General features: G+C 44.1%; 1 protein-coding gene across 29 annotated transcripts in view; it reads right to left on the minus strand.

Annotated features, from left to right (window-relative positions):
• The window catches only part of MAP2 (microtubule associated protein 2), a 222,145-nt gene that overhangs the window by 64,288 nt on the left and 144,327 nt on the right, over positions 1 to 13,530 (minus strand). For all 29 annotated transcript variants that reach the window (XM_071434382.1, XM_071434383.1, XM_071434381.1 and 26 more), the window contains one exon: positions 5,250 to 5,535. In XM_071434382.1, coding sequence (XP_071290483.1) covers positions 5,250 to 5,511 — 262 coding nt within the window. In that variant the 5' untranslated portion in view covers positions 5,512 to 5,535. The remainder of the gene's footprint in view (positions 1 to 5,249; positions 5,536 to 13,530) is intronic.

A 13,530-nucleotide genomic window follows, 5' to 3' on the forward strand; every position in this document is an offset into this window, starting at 1 on the left:
CTAAAGAGATTCTGCCAAAGCACTACTTGCTGTGACAGAGCAGTCTTTCAGACTCACACTCCCTGCACCTTATAGAAATATGCTTGTTTAAAAGAGTAGATGGTCAGAGGAATAAGTCTGTTCCACATACCCACTTAGTCCAGCTTTACAAAGCCTGAAACAAAAGGCTGAATTAAGTTAAATTACATTCCAAGTTGTAATGTGGTTTGTCCCTTCCCAGTTTTCTCTTCAGTTGTTTCCTGCTGTCTGAATTCCCTCCTTTCTGGGGTAGTATCTGCCATCACACAAAAACAAGTTTTTCTCTGGATCAGCAGATAAAACTGGACCTTTTTCTCTTGTCCTTAGCTTATCTTACAATTTTCCTTTTTCCCCTGCCTCTTCCCACTCCTGCTTTGCTCCCTCATAGCCTCCACCTCACCAGCTCTCCTGCTGAGCGTTTCCCCACATTGCTCAGCCCCTCACATCAGCACTGCCACTTCTTCATTCCTCCTCACAGGTCTCTCATGGATCTGCCATGGGCTGCCTCTCACCCACCTTCCTCGTGACCCCAAAGTGCCCAGCCTGCAGTGGGATGGCTGTGCCCTGCCAGGGAACTTGTTACAGCTCACCACAGTCCCTTTGCATCCCACATGGCTTGGGTTCACTGAAGGGCTACATTTTGTCACCCTGGTATGACATGTTACTGTCCTTAACACTGTCTGCCACCAGGACACAGACACTGTCCTGAGGCTCTGGTAATAGGATTTCAGGAAATGCTTTCCCTTCATCTGTCAAAAAAATAATTCATCAAATAACAGTGTGGATAATCCAAACCCCCTCCAATTACAAATGTGAATTTGGCATATAATGAAGAAAGCACTTAATCAGTTACAGAGTCACTGTATATAAAGACATATTGTAGAAGATGCTTCACAATGTTCACCACTATTATCCCTAATTATATAAATGTGACTGGTTAAATTTGACTGTATTACTGAAAAAATAGATGCATTTTAAGTGCAAAAAGCCAAACCTTTGTAGTTTGGCATTCTTGCAATTCAAATAGAATGGATTATGTTGAATTGCTAGTTCCCAGAGAATGCTGCAGCATATCAGTAGCACTCCTCACAGCTTCTCCCAGTTAGCTGACCACAAATTTCCAGTGAGCAAAGAAAAGGCTGCCACTCCCATGTTTCACTGCAAGTCAGACACATCCTGTGCTCTACCACTGGGTCCAGTCCAAAGCTTTCCTTGTCAGCCCACTTCAGAGTGAGCTTCTGAGGATTACACGATCGTGTCCCTCTGCATAACACATTTCATACAACATGAAAATGTTTGGCTTGACAAAATCTAAAGGTCTCATTCTCCACTCTTAATAATTCCATGGGCCACCAAAGATGCTCTGTGTGTGCAAGTGAGAAGGGACATGGACATGCATGAAGCAGGGAGAACACATCAAAACTCGGTGGTCTCAGGCTGTGGGATGCTGCAGACTGCAGCAAAGGCAAGGTGGGTTCAGGAGCACCTCCAGAACAGCGTGGGATTTGTGTCTGGCAGAAGCACAGGGCTCAGCTGGTCTGCCAGAGGTAGGGAGATACTTATCTTAGATACTTATCTGGAATTAAATACCTATTATTAGTAAATATTTAGAATAGAGACTCAACAAGGTAAAGGCCTTGTCAAGCCCTCTAAAGGGGGAAATGAATCCTCAGGTTTTAGCTTTTATATTTTTCAGATTTTGTGCTGCTTTAGTGTGTAGCTCTGAGCTTCATATTTGGGCATGGTGAGCTCTCTGCACAGAGCAGGGAGACAAAACAATTCCTTCTCTAACTGGGGACCAAGGACAAATGATCCAAATCTCAGGCCCAAGAGCATAAACAACATGGGCTGAGGACAGAAAAACAAGAAGGGTGGGGCTTCATAAGTTAAAGCTGTAATTGGACAATTAACTCCAATATGCAAATGGTCCAGAACTTATAAAAGTGAGAGACCCTGTGACCAGTTGTCCATTTTTTGGCCATTTTGGGTTCACCTGGGGTGCAGCCCTGGCTGGGCTCTTGTGCTGCCCAAGGTGCATCCACTGAGGCCTCCTAATAAATCCCTACTTTATTTTCTTTAACTCCATCTAGCCTCAGTTCTAGGTAAGCCTTCACAAGGCATCAGCCCAGGTAAATATACAAATTTATATCCACAAAATGCATCCAAAAAGAAATAGGTGCTTTACCACCCACACTTATATCACAGCCCTAATAGCTTCCTGTGGGCTATGCCAAAAACCCAGGGCTGTTCTCCTGCACATATCTGCCTTTGACTTGGGTGCCTGCTGGATCAGGCCCTGAGGCTGCCCTGCCTTCAGCTCTGTGCACTCTGCCACGTTCCCATCAGTCCCTTTGAAAGGAGGGCATTGATGTGTCTCCATCATGCAGCCATTACCAGCACGATGCTGAGACAGATCAATCAAAGGCAATACAACAGCCAGATCCAGAGGATTCCAAACATTGAGGTCAGACTCAGCAACTCTTAAACACTGAGAGAGACATATATACACAAAGGCAAATTTTAACTGTGCAAATCTAAAAATGTCACTGGTAGTGATGGATTGGATGTGTTTCAGGAAGAACTGTCACTTCCTCCCCCACTACCATCCCTTGCCTCTGCATCACTGTGGCATAAGGTGTCTTTGTCCTGGTGGCCTTATCCTAACTTTTGCCTTAACATACAGTCCTCTGATTTTACAGCACAAGCCCTGTGAATGGGTGTCCTGCTGCTTAGCTGTGCCTTGAAGGATCAATTGCCCTGCTACAGAACAACTCTGCCTTGGAGAGGGCCATTTTATGGGTAAATCCCAGCTCCTGGGTCAGGCAAATGCAGCAGCCCTTCCTTAGGAGAAACACCTCAAAATGCACCAGGGATTGGGTGATGGACAGCTGCCTGGGAAATCCCTGTTTGAACTGGTGCTCTGCTGTGCATAAGGTTGTGGCAGTTGCTGGGGATTTACAGACTCCAACGTGAAGGCTGAGAAGCCAAAGATCTTCCTAGGTTACAGCGCTGGATTTGTACCAGAGAAAATAAAATCCCTGTACATCTACTGAAAGCCACAGCTTGCTTAATGATCTCCATCGACTGTGGCTTCCTGTGCACTTTCTCCTCAGATGTTTGGAGTCAGTAAGCTACTACAAATGATTAAATGATTCACATTATTGATGTTATGTGTATCAGAGTGGCATTTAAAAACCCTACCTGATGCAATACCCCGCTGAAGCTACAATTTGCAAACAGACAAACATAGCAAAGATGACTAAATTTTGTTGTGAATAAGAATCCTAATTTCAAGATCAAATTCTGATTTGAACATCAAAAATCTGCAAGTCCTGCTCCCACACTGCATTTAGCACATCCAGCTAGTAAATACTAGTTTGAAGAGGCAAAACACACTCTGGTCTCTTTCTACCACTACAGTAAGTTGCTAACTGGTTTCTCCTTCAAAAGAGGAAAAAATATTGAAATAAATGTATCTTAAGTATCCTACAAAGGTTTTACATTGCCCTGATTAAATGTGGGCTTAGCCAGTGCCTGAGTGTGCAGTGCACAAGTTTCCAGAGAGCCAGGCAAGCAGCTCTAGGGACTTTTCCAGTGCTCAAGGACAAAGATGTCATGAGATAAGCTATATTAAGACTCCCAAACAAAAGCTGTACATATTGACAGCAAGTCTCCACACCAGAGATCTTAGAGTCTGAGCAGACAGTGAGAAAACTGCAGGAAAGGAGGAAATGAGGCCACAAAGTGGTGACTGAAGCAAACTTCACCTGGATGAAGAGTAACCTTGTCCCCTTAGCAAATGTGTGTCCCCAGCACTACTGTATGCCCTAGAACATGCTTCCTCATTTTGTCTTGTTCTGCTTTTAACCACTTGCCTCAAAAAGCAACATGAAAAGGCATTACTGTAATGCCTGCTAATGCCAGCAGTGGTTTTCTTCTTCCTGTCACCCATTAGCTGCAAACTCAAATGTTTGGATCTCTCTGACCAGCACTGAGAACCCAAGCTTGAGAGAGCATGAGAAAAGCATTTCTCTCCTCCCTTCCTAAGGATATGAAATTCCTCTTCATCCTGTAATCACCCCTTTTGCAGATGTATGGGGGGACTTGTCCAAACACGGGGTGGCAAAGATGAGACACACACTCAGTCTCTATTTTCTGGCTAAACACAGAATAAAGCTGGGTTAGAGCAAAGAGACAAGACCTCATTATCATCTCCCCAGTCATCAACACTGTGTCCACCTGAATGCTCACACATGATTTCTTTTACCTTGGCCAACATTTGAAAGCCAATGTGCAAGAAGAGACTTAAAATCTAAACACATTTACTTTTAGCAGATATCTCCATTTCCAGTACAATTGCTTACGAAATTATTGTATGGTCCAGAAGCCTTACAATTCTCCAGCCTTTGAGAAATTATGGATAGCATCTCCAAATGCTGTCAACAGCCAAAAAAACATTGCTAGAAAGATCTCTTTAGCATGCATGAATAGATGCATCAAGGGCAGTTGTGTCTATACAAGAGAAATTCTTCTTGCACTGTGCTTTTGGGGTTTGGAGTGGGAACTCTGCATAAAGATAATTAGCATTTACTTCTAAAACAGGAAACTTGCTTTGCATATTTCATTTTGACACAGTCACACTCTTTTTTTTTTTTCTCTGCAAACAACAAGCTGAATTCTAAAAACCTTACATCGTTTACAAATAGACTAAGTCCCAGTGAGCACCCAGTGAAATATGGTTGGGCAAGGATGAAAAAATGCTGATACTGAATTGTGGTGTTCCCAGCCAGAATGAGCAATGCACTATTTTGCAAACAGTACATGGTTTCAAGAAGGTCTTGATACTTGTGAGCAATAACAGGAGAATCCATCCTTCCTGCACACACAAATGCATGAGCCATCCATGCACAACATTTGGGCAGTTTCCTACTCCCTGGTAGCCCAGAGGACCTGAGCAGCTGCTCTGTACCAGTCTGTTGCCACATCCCTTGATGGGTGACCCTGTCTCATTTACAAAGAGCCTTCTCAGAGCCCTGCCCAGAATTCTGACTATGTATCTGGGTGAAGATGCAGTCCTTGGAGTGGAGAGCAAGTGCCCTCCCAAAGCACCTACACCCTCCTCATGCCAGCTCCCCCATGGCATGCTTGACTCCACCTAACATCTCCTCTTGGAGAAGGCCCCAGGGTCTGCAGAGCCCTGTGCTCGGCAGCAGGGCATGGAGGTGCATTACCTGCAGTCTCCCTGCTCCCTGATGACAGCTCTCCATTGATGCCATTCTCTTTGGTCTGAGCATACGTCCCTGGCTGCTCGTGGCTGCCCAGCCTCAGCTCCTCATCCTCTCGGTACGGAAATCCATTGGCACTTCTGACCAGTCCAGCGCTCGCGCCACCCTGATCCTTCATTTCAGGTGAATGTGGGTGTGAAGAAGCCTCTGTTAGCTGACCTGAAGTCCAGTGTGGTGCCTTGGCTTCGTCTTTCCTATCCTCAGCCATGGCTCCTTGCCTTCAGCGCGTGGCCTGTAACGACATGAGCGGGAGAGATCAGCTCCAGGTGGGTGACTGTGTCCCTCACTGCCAGCACAAGCACGTCACCAGCAGTGCTGCTGGTAAATTCAAGTCCAGCAGAAGAAAGAATTATCCCTGTGTGTTTGTCCTAGCCGTGAGTGAACTGATTTTAAACCCAAAAGAAACCACCAGCAGTAAAAAGTATGGGTCAAGTCCTCCCTGACTCTCACATGCCTTGCAATTATTAGCACCATTTTCTTGATGGCTGCCCATTCATTAATCTCATTTTAACGCATTAATTACAGTTAAAATATCAACCCAATTAACAAGAAGTGAATCTGTCATCTCGGTGCCACGACCCATTTCCAGGGCAGAGAAGGAAGAATGCCACAACTGCTACAAGTGAAGCTGCTGCTGAAGTGAAGGTGCTTGCCAGGCACAGCAGCACAAGGTGACATGACCAGCACACGCAATCTGCTACTTGTCATGACAGAAGCCAAGTCTGGGAATGTGCACTGGGTTCCTGAACATCCATGCTGTTTGACCCCAGTTAAATCCCCACTAACTTGCTGTCATGTGAACATTCACACACACATGTCCAACCCTTTCGTCCAAAACAGGCCATGGGGAACAGTTTGTTTCTCACACAAGCATTTACATTCTTTTTTGACTATCAGTATTTATACAGAAATAAAACGAATCATTATTTGCTACTTCACGCATATTTCACTCCTGTTAGTTAGATCTCTTTTGTCCAAGCCAAGGAGAAGCCACTGCATAAGCCATAGCACTTGACTATTCCTCACAGATAAATGCAGCAGGAGCTCCTCAATATGTAAACCTAGGAAGGCAAGAAATCATAATAATGTTTTGATGATACAGTAGCCTCTGGAGAGGGGAAGGCGACCTGCCCTGAGTTAGCTACTTCAAAGTGGAAACCAGCAGGCCTTTTCCAAAAGCACTTGCCACCTCCTTTTTTCCCTGGGAGAAAATAACATAAAAGCAGTGAGCTGAATGCAGTCAACCAGCCACATTTCACAGAGGCTGAGCAGTCTAGAAAAGGCAGCACAAACTAGATAGTGCATACATTCTGCAGATATTTAACAAAAACAAACCAGAAAAAGAAACTAGTTTCCATAATGTCAGGTCAGTTTGAAGAAAACCTCTACACATGAGAATAGGATATTTGCCAGATAATCATTCATAATTGATAATTTGATCTCTTTCTGATCAGACATTATAATTTATTAATAACAGCTTTTAGAGCTGCTGCAGATTTTTAAAAAACCATGGTGAACCACAAAATTAGATTTCATTCATAATACGTGACTCAAACTGGAGTTCCATATCAAAAAGGACTAATAACTCTTCCTCCTCACAGTGAAATCATGCTGTTTTTACAAAGTGCTCTGCCTGCTCTCACCCTGAGCCAGCAGCATTCCCTGGAGGTAACTGTGACAGTGTTCACAGGGGTCTCAGGATGAGGGAAGAGATGAGGATCTGATTCCATGTTTCAGAAGGCTTGATTTATTATTTTATGATATATATTATATTAAAACTATACTAAAAGAATAGAAGAAAGGATTCCATCAGAAGGCTGGCTAAGAATCGAAAAAGAAAGAATGATAACAAAAGCTTCTGTCTCGGACAGAGTCCAAGCCAGCTGGACTGTGATTGGCCATTAATTAGAAACAACCACATGAGACCAATCACAGACCCACCTGTTGCATTCCACAGCAGCAGATAATCATTGTTTACATTTTGTTCCTGAGGCCTCTCAGCTTCTCAGGAGAAAAAAATCCTAAGGAAAGGATTTTTCAGAAAATATCATGGCTACAGGTAACTAACTGCATACAGACTGAAGGAGCTGGTGAAACTTGCAGTGAGCAAGTTTTGCAGCCCAGGTTTTCCTTCAAGCTGTACTGAAAATGATGGGATGAGCAGTATCACAAAGAGAGGAGACAAGCCTCAGTCAACTAGAGGTAAGAAAAGAGTGAACACACTCCACATCCCTTTGCTTTCCCCACCTCTGTTATCCTAATGGGAAACTCAACAGGGAGACATTCTGCCTGTACAGACAGAGCTTTAAATCAGCCATCTCACATCATACCAGCCCAAGATGGGCAAAAACCCCCTCCTACAAACAAAAAAAATATACCTCTGCCTCTAGATCTGTTTACTGCATGATTCTAAAGAACATTTTCTGATAGAGCCTTTCCAAAACATAAGTCCATGAGACAAATGTCTCCCTTTTTACAGCAGTGAGCAGCACACACTCAAAGCCACCAACATTGGGGATATGAGGGCAGAACAACTCTGTTCTGCAGGAAAAAAATGAAGGCAATTCTCATTTATGTCCCTTGGAGAAGCTCAGGGAAAAACTACAAAAAAACCAGAAAAAACAACCAAAGAAAAAGCCCAAGCCCTAACTCAAGGCTCCCTCACCAACCCAATGTGCTTTGAAGCTGAGAGCAAGAGCCAGGAGCAGGATGAACCTGCCCACCAGCTTCACCAGTCCAGCCCCTGGTGACCCATGAAAGGAGCCCAGAGGCACAGCAGGACAGGGAGGGTTATGAAAGAGGCAAGTGTAAGGAATGTGGCTCTGAAAATCACTGGGACAAATGTAATGGTTCTATTCCTGCACCACAGTTTGGTAGCTATTATCCATGAAGTATCCTTCCTGGTTCCAGGCAGACACTCCCTGCCTCACTTGAAGCTCTTGAGGAAGGATATTCACATCCTCACAATGGACTGTGTCACACAAGTCCCCAGTGAAAATAACAAAAGTGCTTTTATCTTTAAAAATAAATACAGTGGGCAGACTTCAATGCGAGCTGCGTGTATCTGGAGGCAGAATTTGGCTCAGTATTTATAAAAGATGGTTACAGAGTAAAGCATGGATGAATTCATTCTTGCCTCTCTGTTATTCATCAAGTGCTCTCAGGGTTTATAATGGTAGGAGAGAAACAGGGAGTGAGTCACACAATGCATCTTTGTACTCAGCAATTTAGCAATGACTATCTGCTGTGTGCTGTGATTCATCCACAGCTTGGGTTAAAATCCAGAATACACAGGTGTGCTTTGCACCATCAAGTGAGCTGTTTTTCTTTCATTTCATTAGCATACAATGGAATTAAATTAATCAGGTAATGTAAATATTGACAGAAATACTCAAGTGGCCAGACAATACAGCAGAATTTAAATAGCGACAGCTATGTAACAAGAAAAAAACCTGGAATAATTTGGACAGCCTAGGGAAACACTGTACTTCAGGGAAGCAAACAGTCCTTTTTACCATGAGTTTCTTATTCTTTGCATAAGCTGCAATGAAGGCTTTCAAAAAGACACAGATAAGAAGGCACAGCCAGTCCTCTAAAACGTCATGCTGCTTTAGTTCAAATTGATTTGGATCTTTATGAGCCTTTCTTTGCTAACCATTACAACAGAACTGTTTTATCAGGGAAGACACAGCAGCAGTCTTCCAGCAAGTTCTCACTCTTTGTCTAAGGTTAGTGGTAGGGAGGGGGCGACCAAGGAGGTGCCTGACCACAGCAGAAAGGGCAGTGGAGGCTCACAGCCAGCCCACCAGCACAGCCCCTTACTCCAGAGCCATTCTGGCCCACACCATGCCCACAAACCATGGAGCAGGCTGTGGCAGCCACACAGCACAGGTAACCCTCCTCCCTCAGGATGTTCCTCACCTTCAAGTCTAACCAAGGCCACGCATGCAAATCACAGTGTAGGACTGGGGTGGAGCATGTCCCCTCCTTCCAGAGGGATCAAGTAGGTGCTGTTGAACCCCACAGATCACAGCAGTGATGCTGACCCACACCCATGGGCCATACACAGCCCTCCCAAAAGGCTGTCCTTGTCCAGAGTGACATGGAGGACACTACTGAGCCATTGCTTGTCTGGAGAGATTGTGCTCCACTGGCAGCAGCAGTGAAGAGATCCTTGACAGACTTGAAGTTCATGTCATTGTAACTCAGGCAGTGCACTGAGGGGACAGCATCATGGATCTGAACTGGACATCTTATCTTCTCAACTAATAACCTGGAGGAAAAACTATGATAAAATTGAACCCTCCCAGCTTTTTCAGCCATGGGAACTGTACAGAGACAGAAAATACCTAAACACAGAGGGACAAATCTTGTGGGTGATATGTGGTCTGACTCTGCAGTTACCTCCTCCTTTTGCAGGCACTCTACACATATTGATGAATCCATATGCTCTTTCATGTGACACCAGCTCCTGCTGCCATGGCTGGGTTGAACCAAGCCTGAATGCTTTGAACTCTAGGCATAGCAAATCACCCACAGTAATACAGCATGAGACCATGATACGCAAAACCCAAGATAATGCTGATTTAAATTTCCTGTCGTGCTAGCTGTCCAGAATCATCTTAGTGTTATATTAACACTGCCTTTGCATATAAATTTCTTAAATTGATAATTTAAGATAATCTGATAAATTTCTTACTTGTTAAGACAACAGAATTAGGCCAATACTGAAGACTTTTTCAAGTGGACTGCCTTCCTGTTTCAAGCCATGTTTTTACCTGCTCTTGTATCTATGAGCCCGTTCAGAGTGAAATGAGGATATTTCATTTCAGGGAAGCTAATTCAACAACTAAAAGAAACAGCTACCTGGATACATGGAAGAAGAGCTACAATTCTAGTTCAGGCAAAAATTATCATCACTGGAGGTTCCTGAAAGGAGAGACAATACACTCTTTAAAAACAGAAAACCAAACCCTGGCAGGGTGTATCGCCACATCCTGAGCTCAGTGGGAAAAAGAGGGGATGTGCCCAGTGTATGGCTCCAGGACCAAATCCTGGCTCTCACAGGGCAATTTAACTCAGGTTCACCAGAGCACTGACTCAGTTGCGCTGAGCTGCAGCTGCTTCCAAGTCCAGAGCCAGAAAAGGGAGGGGATTTCTCCCTAATCTGGAGTGCACTGATATGGCTAAAGAACTCAGGTATCCAGGGCTTCTAAAACTCCTCAGCTAGACTGCCTACAAGAGAGTTTTTAAAGAAATTTAAGAAATTCAGGGAATTTCTTTCAGAGAAAATAAATTAATCAAGTGACATATTCATAATTTTTTTTGCAGAAAGAAGAGCACCAAGAAGTAAAGAAGAAATTAATATATCTTAAAAATGAGTTACACTCTACACAAATAGGGTGCAATTGAACTTAAACTAGTAAATAACACAACAAAAGAAATTTCATGACCACACACCAACTGTCCAACAGGGATGATGGATCTAAATATTAAATCCTAGTCACAGTGATTTAAAAGGTCCCAATGGAATTTTCCAGTAAATTTAACTTACTAACAACTTACATCTAGAAGAGCCAAGGAAAGCAGGGAGGTATCGGGAGGCTGGAATAGAAACAAGAGGCAGAAGGTGGGAAATTTAGATGGACAAGTTCCAATAACCTCCTGCCACCATTAAAGCTCAGGCTGTAGCATATAGTAAACAAACCTTACCAACACTGTTGTCTTCATGGACTCTCCACAGATCCACAAAACAAAAAGGCCAATTTTGGTTGCCATTTCACTCCTGCATTTCAGCTAACATACATCTCTCAAATTAACATGATAATTTTCAGATGTGAGCCACAAAACAATTAACCAAAGCTACACTTGATGCTAAATGCCAAAGTGCTGTAATTGCAGTAATATGGAATATTATTAGAGAGAATTATACATTCTCTCCACTTTACCTCTCTAGCTGAATAAACGATGAACAAATTTCTCTGATATTCTAGAACAAATATGATTTATTTCTTCCTTGTCCACTGCTTGAATTATTAGCTTTCAGCTAGATCCCTCTTTCTCAACAACAGGAGCAAGACTATTCCCTTAAACACCACCTTGCATCCCTTAAAAACACAGGCAGTGTTCATCTTGTTACAATGCTAACTTGTACCAGCATTTGGTGGGTTTTAAAGGCTTTTCCATTTCCACACTGCAAACAGTTTGTCAATAGCCACATATTCTCTGTAGACAATCCTTTTGATTGTACCTTGGATTACAAAACAGATGAAAATAACAGATGATGCCTGCACCAGCGGCTGAGCAAAGGAAGCTTACTGGGGAAAGATGAAGAAAATGAGAATTTTTTTTCCAATCTGCATGCCTGGCAGAGTTGAGAATGAGGGATGGCTGCAGCCTCAAAAGCAGTGGATCAGATCTGCAGCACTGGCACAGCAGAGACAAGGCCTCTGATCCTTCCTGCACAGTGTCCAGGCCTGTGACAGCAGAGATTTAAACCCTTCCCAGAGCTCCCAGCAGCTGAGCTGGACACCAGTGGAGCCAGGCAGGTGGGAAGGGGGGTTTATCCCATTGCAGAAACTGCCCAGCTCCTAAAGAAAGGGGAATGCTTTCACTTGGAGAAATGTTTATCTGAGCAAGCCCTGCTCTGTGCTGAGCTGCAGACCCTGCTGGGCCAGGTGCTGCACAGAAGGGATGAGAAGCAGCATGCTGCATTTCCACTGGCAGAACACAGGCACAGGTGAATGAGCCATTCAGCTGTTACTCCTTCCTCCCTTGGGAAGGTGTTCATTTCTCTGGGCTGCTGCAAAGCACCTCAGCTGACTCCTCTGAGACATTTTGGCCCAGCTTGGAGGGCTGCCCTCACTCCCATGCTCAGGGACCATGTATCAACTTACTCAGACACCAGAAATGTAAAACTGCACGCCCTTCTCTCTTGAAATGGCGACATCATAGTATTAGCAGCTTGTGACTCAAAAATACCCCAATAAAAAACCTACTAGAGCTCACTTCTAGATAAGAAGAATCCCTGTACACCCCTTCTTGCTTCAACACCAACCCTTTCCAACAAACCCTTGCACTCCTATCTATCATAATTGCTTCCTGCAGGATACAGGAAAGGTATTTGAGCTGGTGAAGGAGATGGTAACCATAACAACAGCACCATGACAACTACAAGTGATATCTGAAACATGAAATACAGCAAGAACTTATTACTGATAAATTTGGTCCACAATAAGGATGGAAAAAGCACCAAAGCAGCCATAGCAGTTAGTTCAGGTGTCAACACAAAGAAGCACGAGTTTCCCTGGATTAAACTGCATGCAGTCCTTATCTTAACTCCTCATCTTAAGATGAGGCACCATGACAGCGCTGCCTCCCGATCAGGAAACAGAGAAGGCAGTGTCTGCTCAATCCTGCCTCAGATCTCTCCTGTCTTAAGGGGAAGGACTGAAGGATGGAAGGAGTGCTTCTGAGAAGCCAGGAGGTTTCCTGGCAGCTCCCAAATTTCTCAGTGGAGCTTTTTTCTTCCCACGAGAGTCACTGAAACAAGGCCTGAACAAGAACAGGGTTCCCCTCGGGGGAGCATCTCTGAGTCAGACACATTGCATTGACTTTTCCACCAAGAACAATTTCAAACAGGCACCATGCACTTCAGACAAGGCACTGCAGTTGGCAGGCTTGTCTGGAACAGGAGGCTCTGCAGCCTTCAGCCAGCAGCCATCTAAACAACCTGTGCCAAGGCTCTGACTTCAGTTCTGGCAGAGCAAAAGATTCACCACCATTTGTGGCTACATCAGCTTTTTCACCCTCAGTGCAGAAGGCACATTAAAACCCACCACAAACAAACAGCACTAGCTCCAAGGGCTGTGGCAGATGAAGTCACTTGGGGTGTGATCAGACAGGGAAACATTCAAAGACATGGCCCTCTTAGGGCTTTTCACAGGGAATTCAGCTCACTGGGTTGATACACAGGATTGCCAGCATAGGCACAACCAAGCAGTGGGTCCTATCCCAGTTCAAACACTTGATCACCCTCTGCACAGCTTTCCTCTTTTAACCCCCTTGTTCTTTAAAACACTGCAATAATCTAACTGGAAAACAAACCTTTCTTCATTGTACACTTCAGAGATTTTCAGGTCTATACCGAAGGCTTAATGAAATAAACACTCAACGACTCAGTCCTTACTTGTACTTTTAGAGTCTGTTTTATCCTACCAAAATAATT

The sequence above is a fragment of the Agelaius tricolor genome, unplaced genomic scaffold (assembly GCF_023055355.1).
Source record: "Agelaius tricolor isolate 1412-34295 unplaced genomic scaffold, bAgeTri1.0.p SCAF_10, whole genome shotgun sequence".
NCBI lineage: Eukaryota > Metazoa > Chordata > Aves > Passeriformes > Icteridae > Agelaius > Agelaius tricolor.